General features: G+C 42.8%; 1 protein-coding gene across 1 annotated transcript in view; it reads left to right on the forward strand.

Moving 5' to 3' along the window:
- Positions 1-13,064, forward strand: part of MAGI1 (membrane associated guanylate kinase, WW and PDZ domain containing 1) — a 332,032-nt gene that overhangs the window by 248,590 nt on the left and 70,378 nt on the right. The window contains exons 4-5 of the mRNA XM_062500989.1: positions 8,958-9,164; positions 12,634-12,844. Of these exons, the coding sequence (XP_062356973.1) occupies positions 8,958-9,164; positions 12,634-12,844 (418 nt within the window). The remainder of the gene's footprint in view (positions 1-8,957; positions 9,165-12,633; positions 12,845-13,064) is intronic.

A 13,064-nucleotide genomic window follows, 5' to 3' on the forward strand; every position in this document is an offset into this window, starting at 1 on the left:
GAGAAAGATTAGAAAACAGAGAGCCATCAGAAGAGAGGTAACACACAGGACTTTGATGCTGATACAGATATTATTGATTTGGAAAGAATAAAGAACAAGCAGAAGAGAACAGCTGGAAGCCATTAAAAAGTAGGAGAGTGTATCAGGTTTTCAAAGAAACAACCTGGGTTTTGAAAGTGCTCTAATTGCAAAAAGAGAAAGTGCAAGTTGAACGGGAGAAAAGAGGCATTGCTGACCTACAGGGCTTCGTAATGCCATCATTATTTCTCCTGGTGCACTGCAAATAGGTTCCTCTGGGCAGCTTTTGATTCACATCCCAGTGAAGGCAGAGTGGGCAAGGCAGCTGCTGTTCTGGTCACCTCTCATCTCCCTGGTGTGTTCTGCACCCAAAAGGCTTCAAAAAATGAAATCAGGTGGGAGGGGGCATCGGCAAACCTTAATTCCTGGGCTCTTCAGTTTGTGTTTTAACATTGTGGTTTTTAACCATAAAGCCCAGAAACATCTTCTTTGCTCCCCTGATGAAAGCTACATGTTAATCACATGAATCCAGCAACTGGAGCTGGAAGACCTGTCCAAAGCTGCCATGCTGCCCCAGCATTGGTGATTTTGCCCCACGTGTGTGCTGCACACAACGCATTCACGCCAGATAGAAATTCCCATTGATAACACTCATTAGGAAGGAAAATTCTTTTTAGGCTGCACATCGCCCAGGCCTTGTGGTGGATAGGAAATCACTGTAATTGTAGTCTCAAGCATTTATTGACTGCTCCTTCAGGGCAGAAAATACTGATGGATGCATGGAAGTAATTGTGTAGGTTACTAATTATTTAGCAATTACTTCTGCATCTGAATTGCGGGCTCTCTCAGGCACCCAAGGGAGGCCTGTTTTAAGCACAGCCACCACTTCCTGATTTTATTCCTGTTTTTTTTCCCCAGATGCTGAGTGGCCCTGAGCAGATCAGGTAACTGCTCTATACTTCAGTTTACTGGCCTGGAGAATATTAAAACAACACTTACTTCTCTCTTCATTAATATTTCAGCAGATGCCCTGTGCCTGCAGCTATCTGCTGTTTGAAACAGGAGGGGGAGAGTGGAAGCCAGGGAGTTCTGGAGGGCTGTGCTGAATTCAGGCAGCCCTGCAGATGGGAGCTGTGCAGAGGCACACAGGGACAGGGACCTGGTGGCTGAATTTTGAATAGGGATGGCTGTATCACCAGGGTTTAGTGGGGCTGTGAATGAATGCCTGCCCAGCACTTAGTGATCCTCAAAAGAAAAAGTGCTGCACTTTATAACAAGTGAAGGGTTATTACATTATAGAGTATTATTGTCAAGGCATCATCTTTCTTTCTCAGGACAAGTGTTATGTGATTGCCAAGAGAAGTAATAAGTAATCTGCATTAGGCTCATGTCTAAGATGTAATGGGGTGACTTGCTAACATTTTCAAAGTATATAAAACTAGCTACTGTAGACAGGGTCTCCGATTGTGGTACTTAATGATTATAATAAATTACATTAATAGTGCAGTTTGGATTTCAGCCGAAGTAGAGAGGTGTATTCAGCAACATGTTTCAAATCAAGATGCCTTTAGACTAATTTATCTGATGTGCTGGCTCTCCTTGGGTTTCTCTGCAGCAGCCACACTACCCCAGCTGTTTTAGCAAAATGGGTAGAGTTGTTTTTTTGTTTTTTTTTACTGCTGGTGTCATCAACTCAGTCCCACCTGGAAATGAGAGCTGAGCCTGTGGCAGGCAGAACACGAGGGGAAGATTGGGAGAGGAGGGGTGGCAGATGCTGGGGATGCCCAGCAGGTGAACATGTTCTGCTTAATAAGATCAGACATGCTGATTTTTGTCTCCAGACTAGAGATTGACTCAATAAATCATAATGGTTTCTTTAGCACCATTATAATGTGTCACACTGAATATCCACATACTAATTAATACCTGTGCACTGCAGAATGATTCCTCTTCTGTTTTTGGCTCTTAATACTATGCTTGTTTCTTTTCTTGTTATTTTTAAATCACTAGTAGAGGAAAAAAAGGCAACACCTTGTTGTGTTTATGCACAATTATCAGTGCTAACTAAGCATGAGTGCTGCTGTACTGAAGTGTCATCTGATCACAATGCTTCATTCTGCAAATAGCTGAAGTGGTATCTGAGTAACTCTTGTTCTCTAAAAGCAAATATTCAGATATCTGATAAGGGTTTAGGGTGGCTTTGAATTTCCTGTGGCATTCCTGACTGGCTTCTCCCTCTCTCTGCACTTTCAATGACAAGTTTCTCAATGTGAGCTCTGTCAGAAATGGTTCATTAGCAGTCATGCATTTTAAAACACAAATCTCAGGGAAAAGGTTCCCAAACACCTCTGGCAAAAAAAAAAAAAAAAAAAAAAGAAAAGAAAAAAAAGGTGAATTAGTTGCTTTCTTCTTAAGTTAGAGTTGAGATTCTTTTAGGCATGATTTTACTTTGCAACCATAGTTTGATGTGTTGAAGGCTGTTCCTAGCAGTCCAGGCACATTTTGGCATGGTTTTTGTGGTACAGAGTGTTCTTGGGGCTCTCCAGAAGTGACTGCTTCTTGCTGGTGCTACCCAGCTCCTCTGCAGAGGAAGCCTGGCCTCCACAGACTGCAGCATTTCCCTGCCTGCAGAGCTCACTGCCACTGCCTTCCAGAGAGGGAAGGTGCTAATAGGACACATCCTCATGGTGGGACTATATATATAAATATTTAACTGTTTGCAAGAAGAGTTTCATACTGCTGTGGCTGGACAGGGCATTTTCTTTATTCCTACAGCCCTATGCTAGCTAGGGTGTTTTCAGCTGCTTCTCCTGTTTTCTGTATATACCGTACGCAAGTACATGTTTATTTTATGTTCCCTATGATTTATTTTTTTAATATATTCTTATGTGGATGTAGCAGTTGATATAACACAGATTGTCTCATGGAACACCCTGAGCCTCCCCAGCCCCCCTCCTGCTACATGGAGGTTGCACTGTCTATTTATTACTTTTAGTATCATTGCTTTATTTTAGGGTTTTTCCATGCCTTAAATGTGCTTGGATACTTAGTGATAACACAGCAAAAAAATCAGAATAAGTAAGAGTTATTTGTTCTGTGGGTGACTTTCTCCCATGCTGCCACTGCCTTTAGGACACTAATTGAAGTATATGTTAAATTTCAGACCTAATTGAAATGTACAGTTTGTAACAGTTTGACTTATTTAACAAGAAGCCCAAACTGATCTTTCAGTTAACCTCACTGTAAATTACCACAGAAGTTGACAGCCACTTTCCTATTTAAAGCAAATGGATATATTGCAGGTTAATTTCTCTGAGCTCTCCTTCATTGCCTGTTTTCCTTCCCATCCAGATGCTGTATCCGCAGCCTCCTCCTGGTTGCCTGGATACTCTGAATTTCCTCAAGGCAATTGCTAATCAATGTGAAGTTGCAGCTAGGTGAATCCCACAGACAGCAGCCAGATCTGTCATCTAAATGTGGAAATCTGTAGCAGAATGTGATCTGGGGAGAGAACAGACAAAACACCATGGCAGGAGCTCTGCTCCCAGGAACCAGTTCATCCTGTGCTAATCAGACACGAGCACTCTTGCTGGATTAGATGAACAGAAGCTCTCCTGCTAAAATTAAGGGTTAATTGTTTTGGTTCTTGTACAGTGCAGAGAAGAGGAGCTGAGTCTCAGAAAATAAAACAATTACATTAATAATTGCATTTCAGGTCTTTGTGTCAAGACCTTGCTTAATTTTGCTGCTTATCTCCAAATGTCTTTCCCAAAATACCCATTTACACCAAGACAGAAAGCTATGAAGTGCTTTTTAAAACATGAGCTATTAATGGAGTCCTTGTTAGCACAGAGTGGTGGCTTTGAAGATGAGATGCACTTCTCATGGACACAGGGCCTTCTGTGCTGCACAGAGGCTTTTGAGTTTCTTGGGATTTTTATAATTTCAAAATTAGACTTCACGCATTGGCATCAATAAATTCAGAATTGCATGAACTCTTCTTGGTCCTTTACTGAGACACAAATGCACTCCCAGTCCCAGATGCAGACACCTTTCCACCAGAAAGAATAGCTGCTGCAGAGCAAACACCTGCAGATTGAAGTAACTCAAACGTTGCAGTAATTGCACCATTAGAATTAATGCTCAGACTCATGTTTGACCTTGCAGTCAGCTACTCTGCCTTCTTGTGCCTCTCCATGTCAGCTCCCTCTCCCACCCCAGCAGCCTCCCTGGTTTCCTCTTCCCTCTCTGCTTTAGTGTCCATTCCACATGTGAACCTTTTAGATTGTGCCTCTCTTCCCGCGCATTTCTACCCATTCCAGAAGCAGCATCTTGCCTAGATGGAGTCTTTTCAACCCAAATGGAATTGAATTCAGTAGTGCAAATTCAAGGGGCTCATGGAATAGATTCATAGATATTTTACTTAAGGGTAGCTAGTTGGTGTATTTTTGTGAATTCTATTTTAAATTCCAGGTCAATAAGCCACTTAATGTGAAATTACTGCCCACCAGGGAAATACTTAATAAGAATGCTTTGTTATTTGAAATATAAGACAAATTTTCCACTGCCACTTGGTTTCTAAAACTTAAAAAGAAAGTTCTCTTCACTGACAGTGTTGCTTTCATTCAGGACAGGGTGGAAGCTGCTGTAGATTGCTTTCATAGATTGTGATCACTGCTTGAATTGGCAGAGCAGGAAGTGTTATGATGATGAGAACTTGTCTTATTGTTGTGATAAGCTGTTACCAAAGTCTAATTACTGGGTGCGATGCTAAAATGTGTAAGCTGCCGACACTTAAAGATAAGGAGATGAAAAGAAACCAACTCGTTCCAAATAGCTCTTCTGCTTGGGTTTTTTTTCATTATTATTGTTATTTTTGTGCACTCTCCTGAGTGGTGCTTTAGAGTGCATGGATTAAGTCATGGATTTGGCTGCAGATGCTGCCATCAAACTTCAGCTGTGGTTAAGTAAGTTTGAAGCACCAAGGGACTGAATAAAATAACGGTTAGTGAAAAGCGATGACAAGGGATTCAGTTAATGGTATGTGCATCTGTGGAGTGAATAGGCTGTTATCAGCTATTAATTCAGGTGCTAGGCAGGATCCAAATGTGATTGAAAGAGGGTGGGGGGTAGAGGCCCAGTTCCCATAGGAATTGGACCTGGGAAAGTGCCATTCCTGCCACACTGGCTGCTTCAGAACTGGCATTTCCACCAAAAAGGAAAGAGTTTCCTGAAGTCTTGTCCCAGGGCTCTCCATGGTCTGGGGGACAGAGGGACAGAGACATCCTCAGAAGGGTCAGAATCCCCAAAAGTTTTGCTGAGCTTCACCTATGCTCAGCACCCTGGGGAGTCCTGCCCTAACTTCTCTGCTGACTTCAGAAAATGTTTTGGGATCCTCTGGGATGACAGATGCTTGTGTATGCACATGTAACATGCTGTTAATAATTAGAGCTGATTGGATATTCAGTACAAATTACACTGGCTATGAAGTTAGCCCCTTCCTTAGGCTTACAAGTGGCTCACAAAACACTGTTAAAGTCTATTTTTAAATTTATGCTTTTTCATAAACACTGATAGATTTAATTTGAACGAATAATGTCAAGTCTGATGTTGTAAAACTCTTGCTGGGCTGTTAGCTGTCAGTTGTTAATGGAGCATGTTTGGATTTCTGAGTCACAGTGTAAATATTTTCTGTTTCCAATTTTGAGGATGAAACATGAGGTTTGATGATTATTTTTACCAGTCCCCCCTAATAGTGTGTCTGCTCCTAGGCCCACATGCCACGTCTTCAAAAATAACTGCTTGGAGAAGACAAATAGGGCTGACTGCATCCAGCACACATGAGGGAAAGACAGCATTTCCATTTTCTCTCATTTTCCATGTTACCTGGAAGCTGGGTTAGAGCATTCTTTTAAAGATTTTCATCATAAGCTGGTTTATTTCTGCAACCTGTTTGTCCTTGTGTGAATCTGAAGGAAGAACTCTGATTTTTTTGAATATTGACTCAGGCTTAATTTGCCTCTTGTGGTGAAAAAAAGAAAAGTTCAGCCCCAGCGGCTACATTTCCCATAAACCTCACACATGCACAGCCATGCTCAATTTCAAATTCATATTTGCTCTTTTTATAGGCTCAGTTATTTACAGGGATCCTCTAAGACAGCACAATGTCTTGGTAGAGAGTAATTATTCACTGATGTTAGGGCCAACAACCATGGCTGGTTTGAACAATAACTAATGATTTTGGTGTAAGAAAACCTGAAATACTTTTAGAGAAGTATCCCTGATTTTCTGTTGAGCTCTCCATGGACTGGTAGGAACTCCAGCTTTGCTGTTGCTAGAGAAACTGAAGAGGAACAAAATTTGAAGATATAATCATACATTTCTCTGTAATTGGAGGAGGGATGGTACCATCTGTGCTTTGTTCTTGTCCAGGGGAAATAAAACTCATGCCACCAACATCTATATATCCCCTTCATCCTCTTTGTTGCAGCCGTCCTAAAGAATTTAACCAGTTAAAAGAGACCCCAAATAACTTTTGCATAAAATAGTGATGCTCGGTGATAGAAATAAAAGTTGTTGCCATACACATGGTTCTCTCTGTTTAGCATTTAATATCCTTATAAAACACTCTTTGTTTTCCCTGGAAAACCAAAGCAAGCAACAAACCCCCCCCCCAAAAAAAACCAACAAACAAACAAAAAAACCCCACAAAATCCCAGAGTAGTGTTGTTCTTCTTGAGAAATACCAATAGGATAGATGGGAGGAGAGTTAATTATCCTTTTTTTTTTTTTTTGCCCGCTACATTTGTATTTTCCCTTTGTACTCTCTCTCTCCCATTCTTCCTCTTTTTGTATAAAACAGTTCTGCAGTATGTAGAGCATGAGAATTATTTCTCCAGCAGAAACTGCAACCTGCTTGCGGAGCCTCCGTGCCCATTAGAGGCTCTTTCCAGAAGAAGTAATTTCCTTCTCCCCATAAATTATGCATCAATGTACATTTAAGATTCTGAACTGATGAGCAGGAGATGAAAGCTTTGCTGCTCCCACGGAGCTGGATCCACGTCTCTGTGTACAGGCTGGAGCACACCTTGTTAAGACAAACCTGCACGTGCTGCTGTCCTACTGCTGCAGCTGGAAAAACATGGAGGTGGGACCTGCTCTGGCTCCCTGGGCCTCACATTTGTGAGAAATACTTTTTCACCTCACAGGAGGCAGTGAGGGGGAATGATGGTGAGTGTTTCCTAAGTGGTGTTCCCAGATGGACTCTGCCAGTGCAAGTCAGGGTGATTCCAGGTCCTCGTGGGTCCTGGTGGTCCTCCTTCCAGGAGGATCTGCTCCATGATCCTGCCAGGTTCAGAGGTGAGACTCTTCCTGGGCCCTCCATTGGTAAGAAAGGAGTTGTGGTTTTCCTTTTGCAGTCAGTGGGAACTTCACCAGGCTGCCACAACTCCTCAAATATGGTGGATAGTGATGTAGCAACTCCATCCATGTTCCCTCAGGACCTGCAGATTCCCCTCATCGCTTCCCATGGATCTGTGCACCCTCAGGTTCCTTAGATAATCTCAAACCTGATCTACTTCAACAGTGGCTGAGAAAATATGTACTGAAAAAATAAAAAAATAATGCTTTCAGGTTATATATAGCATATGCAGATCAATGAAGAACATAAATAAATGTATATTTTAGAGGAGAATTTTGCACTGTTGCCATAATTTAACTATGTGGGAGGACATCCTTTGTGTGTTGTGATGTCAAAGAGCATAGGGAAAATTTTTAACTTTACCCTTAGAATCTGAAGATGGCAAATAAAAATTAGCAGTAATTACTGAAAGAAAAATTTTGAGAAGTTTTATATAAACTTGTCATATATATATATAATGTCATTTTATGTATATATATATAATGTCATATATATATATAATGTCAATACTTGTCATTTATATGAACTTGTCATATATAAGCAGGTCATTGTGTAAAAATTAGAAGATTCACCTTGCAATAGGTCTGAATTCCTATAATGCCCAGTGCTGTGGGAACAGATTCCAGACCTGAGGTTGCTGTGGAGGATTTTAGGGCACGCCATGCTGTGGTGTGGAGGCCAAGTGAAGCAGGGCCAGTGAAATACCTCTGTGCTGTTCTGGCATGAATCAATGTGCACTAATTCTGTGTCTTTTCCATGGTCATTTAAAATGCCAGGGAGGCAGCCCAAGCACTTTGCAGTTTCCATCACATCTGCGATGGATTCTGAGCGTGTATTGGCATAACTGGAGGTGCACCTGTGTTGTTTCAAGTTCAGCTTTAAGGCCTGGTTCTTCACTTCTACCCAAGTTGACCCAACTGCTGAATTTCCTCTTCAAAGAAAGCAGTGCCATGTGGTATCTTTCCTTTCCTCTCCTCTCCTTTAACTAAGTTTTCTTTTAGAGAGAGAATAGTGTTTGCTTTCCAAATGCAACATCCCCCCTAAAAGTACCTGTGTACTAAAGCGGGCCATCGAGCCTTTCATCACTTCTCTTGGTGATAGCAGTCATGAATTTTTTATTTTATGCAGGGCTCACTCCAGATCTGCCACAGCATTGTGTGGGTGCACACATGTAAAGAGGCTACTAATTGAAATTCAGATGTAACAAGATGAAGTTTTGCTATTCACCATGACTGCCTTTTGTTTTAGCCCATGTACGCTCACTGCACCTAAACAATACAACCATTGCTTCTCCTTTTAGATTCAACAAAAATAACTAAAAAGGCAAGAAAGATTTCTGTGTCTGCTGTAGAGATGAAATATGCACCCCCAAAAATGGGGGTGCACGTGCTAACTTCTTTATTTACTTATCTGTGGGGAGGGACAGAAATTTTAATGGAACCGTAAAGAAAATGAAATAGAAAAGTTACTGCTATAAACTGTTCTCTTTCGAAGATGCAAATGTGTCTCTATTGCCTAGGTAACTATTATGGAACGCCGAAGCCTCCAAGCCAGCCCCTCAGTGGGAAAGTGACTTCCACCAATGCTTTGCAAAACCTGCAGTCTGGCTCCAAGCAGTCGACTCCAAAGCGAACCAAGTCTTACAATGATATGCAAAATGCTGGCATAGTGCATACAGAGAATGAGGAAGAGGATGATGTACCTGAAATGAGCAGTAGCTTCACAGGTAAAGCAAAAATACTCCTGTCTTTCAGTTAGAATACATGGGGAAAGTTTTTGGGGGGTATTTTCTAAGAGGGGGTGTTGTTTCTAATGTGTTTTCTGCAAAGCTGACAATGCCAAACAGAACTGGCCGACACCTGAATGGCAGATGTCCAGGTGTGCACAACCACATGCACAGCTGTGTCTTTCCAAAAAGGCCTTGTGGAATTGAACTGGTTGAGACAAAAAATGTGGTGAAGTTCAAATTCATTAATTGCAGAAATGTTGGGGAAGAATTGAGCTATGGTTGACAGTTACAAGCAGTATGAAATGACTCAACTAGGTTTACATTTGAAATTAATTATTGCTCCTTCTTAAATACGTTGCTCTCCTGTATCCTTCCTTGCATCCAGAGCTGCCCATCACACACAGTTACTGTCCTAGGTCCTCTTCTCCAAGGTACCTCCCAGCACATGGACTGCTGCTTGCTGCAGGAGTGAGATCTGAAGCATGGGTGCAAGCTCTGTATTTCATGAAGGTCTTGTGTCCTGCTGAACACAGACCTTGTTGCCACCATGGCTGCCATCAAACCTTGGCTGAAAGGTCACTGGAAACCTTTTCAACCTAAAGTCAAGTGCTGTGCAGGCACAGTGAGAGTAAAACACTATTGGATATCCATTGAGTTTCCACAGAAATCAACTGAAGTTTGTGAAGCTCTGAGGGCCAAGAGCTCTTTCCCATGTCCCCAGGCCTAGTATTTGTTAGTGCTTAGAGCATTGTTACCTCAGCTCAGTTTCAGGCTGAATTCATCTTCTGGGCTCCTTTTGAGGCAGATGCTGAGCAAGTATTATTCACAGCTTTAAGCCTTTCCCAGTTGCTGGCTGTGGGAGCTCACCATTACTAGCACCAGCTCCTTTGTCCTCTGATCACTTTCTATCACCATGAAAATTCTCCTTCCCAGCCTCTGATGAGACAGAGGATCTGTCCTGCCAATTCCTACCTGCCAGTGTCCTGGTTCTAACATCTGTTAAGAGTTTTAAAAGGATTTAGGCTGAGATTTAGTTTTGGTCCTCTCTGAGCCAAACTGTCAAATGGCTTTTGAGGGTTGGACTCTGGCTGCTATCTGCTACACATTTCCAACTCAAATTGTTTCTAGCCAACCTAATTTCTCCTCAGTTGGAATTTCTGTCTCTGCTTAATTAAAATTTTTCACTGAGAGTGGTTTCTCGCATGTTGTAACATGACAGCAGCCTCAGCCTTTGTCTTGGGATCTGATTTTGGGAAGAAGCTGGTGGGAGATCTGTTATTTGATTTCCTTGCTGCCCATCTCAGTTTGGTGCCCCTGAAGTAACTTAAGCATCATTTCTTTTCCCTGTTTTTCTTTGCAAGATGAAATGCAGGAAGATGCAGCCCATTTGTCACAATGTTATCACACCCTGGCCCCTTGCCTTCATTAAATGAGCACAGAATCAAGAACGGAGTTATTTCTCATACACCAAAGCAATTCCTTATGCTTATTTCACATGAAAGTGTGCTAGCCATATTAAAATGCTCCTGCTTCCCTAGGAGACCTCTCGGTAACTTGTGTTTTCCAGATTTTGGCATGTTTGTGCTCTCAGTTTTTAGCTGGCGATGATTCTTTCACGCTTCTTTATCTTGTAATCTTCTACCTAAAAATACTGAACTCCAGGAGGTCTGAGAAGCAAGCACTGAGGGTACTGATAATAGTCTAGTTGTTTTTCTTCCTGTTCTTCCCAGTTTATGATGTCCTTCTCTTATGGTAATGGCAGCACACAGACTAGAATAATGAAAGAGCTATTTCCAGGGCTGTGGGCTGTGAATTCAGGATGTCTCTGGTGTGGAGAGCAGGGAAGGTCCTGTCTGTGAAGACCTTTCAGCCCCACTCCTTGGGGACTTGGCAGAGGGTGATGCTGATCTCTCTGTCTTTTGCTTAGTGTGTTGTTGTCTGTGCTTGTACTGAGGTTCTCAGGGGGTGTAGAAGTACTACCATAAATCTTCAACACCTTCAAGAAACAAACAGAGAAAGTCCCTTTAGCAGACACAGGGTTAACTTTAGAATTTGTCTGTTGTTGCCAAAACCTCTATGTGAAGGAGTGAGGGCTCAGACCTGTTTATTGGGGAGCATTTACTGTGATTAATGATGGGAGGGGATGAGCAGCAGTGTTTCAGGCATACAGCTCAAAACTGCATGGATACAAGCACCAGAAATATTTTCTTAGAGGGAGAAGGGCTAGATACAGCATAAAATACTCCTAGTTGAGTTTGACTGGAAGGATACTATGATGAGCCTTGGAATAAACCTCCTCAGACAGTAAGAATGGGCAGTAGTGAGCAGCAACCTGTGGACATATGGTACAGTGCTGACATTCATTTTAATTTTTAATTTAAAATAAGGCACTGCACTGAAGACATTCACCATTATCTTGTTGGCTTTGAGCTTCTGGCAACATTTTTCACTTGTAAAATCTCTTTTAATCATTCTTCAAACAAGAAATTTTATCTTCCTGATCCTGTCCCACAGTTGGCACTGCAGGAGTGAACCTGTAAGCCTGCTTGAAAGCACACTGAACTCCTCTACACCAGTGAGCCCTGGCCTCAGACAGCTTGGAGGAATTTGGTACCTCAGCAGGGCCTCTTGGAGTGAGCACAGGAGCTGATCACAGCTTCTGGTTTGTTTGGAGAGGGTCTGGCTGGCAGAGTGTGGCAAGGTGAGCTTCCCCCTGCTGCCACAGAGACTGCTGGAGCTCTGCCCTCACTTCATCTGAATCACAGAATCACAGAATGACTGGGTTGGAAGAGACCTTCAAGACCATCGGGTCCAACCCACACCCTAACACCTCACCTAAACCATGGCACTGAGTGCCACATCCAGTCTTTCTTTAAACACATCCAGGGATGGTGACTCCACCACCTCCCCAGGCAGACCATTCCAGTACTTTATCACTCTTTTCATGAAAAACTTTTTTCTAATATCCAGTCTAGTTTTCTCTTGATGCAACTTGAGACTGTGTCCTCTTGTTCTGTTGGTTGCTGCCTGGAGAAAGAGCCCAATCCCCACCTGTCTCCAACCACCTTTCAGGGAGTTGAGGAGAGTGATAAGGTCACCTCTGAGTCTCTTTTATCCAGGCTGAACATCCTCAGCTCCCTCAGCCGTTCACAGGGTTTGAGTTCCAAGTCCCTCACCAGCTTTGTTGCCTCCTCTGGATGCGCTCAAGTGTCTCAAAGTCCTTCCTAAATTGAGGGGACAGGACTGGACACAGCACTCAGGGTGTGGCCTCACCAGTGCTGAGTCCATGGGAAGAATGACCTCCCTGCTCCTGCTGGCCGCACCATTCCTGACACGGGCACATCTGTCGCTGTGTGTCATGAATTAAAAGGCAGGGAGAGGAAAACTGGCAGGATAAACCTGGAGGAGCAAACCGGGCAAGGAAAAGACTGATTGTCACTCTTACCTGTGTGTGTTTGTTCTGCAGCAGAGTCTGGTGAGCAAGAGGAGCACAATACACATACCGTGAGAGAGGCAGCCCCAGCGTCCACGATTGAGAGGCACACCCACGTCCCCACCACGGAACCATCTCAGAACCTCCCTCAATACCTACCTCCTTCTGCCGAGGATAACCTAGGTCCTCTGCCAGAAAACTGGGAGATGGCCTACACGGAGAACGGAGAAGTCTATTTTATAGAGTAAAGCACTTTCTTGTTGTTCTAATTCCACCTCTCTCCCACTCTTTGGGCATAAGTAAACCTCCGTGGATGCGTTTTGTGTGTGTCTGCATGTGTGTGTTAAATATTTAGTGTATACAGTTAGGTTGCAAAGCTGTGAGCTCTTTACTGCTTCTGAAGGGGGTTTGCATTTCCTGATTGGATAAACATCCAAATTACTCCTGAGTTCCAAGGCAGCGGG

Source organism: Cinclus cinclus, chromosome 12 (assembly GCF_963662255.1).
Source record: "Cinclus cinclus chromosome 12, bCinCin1.1, whole genome shotgun sequence".
NCBI classification, from domain to species: Eukaryota; Metazoa; Chordata; class Aves; order Passeriformes; family Cinclidae; genus Cinclus; species Cinclus cinclus.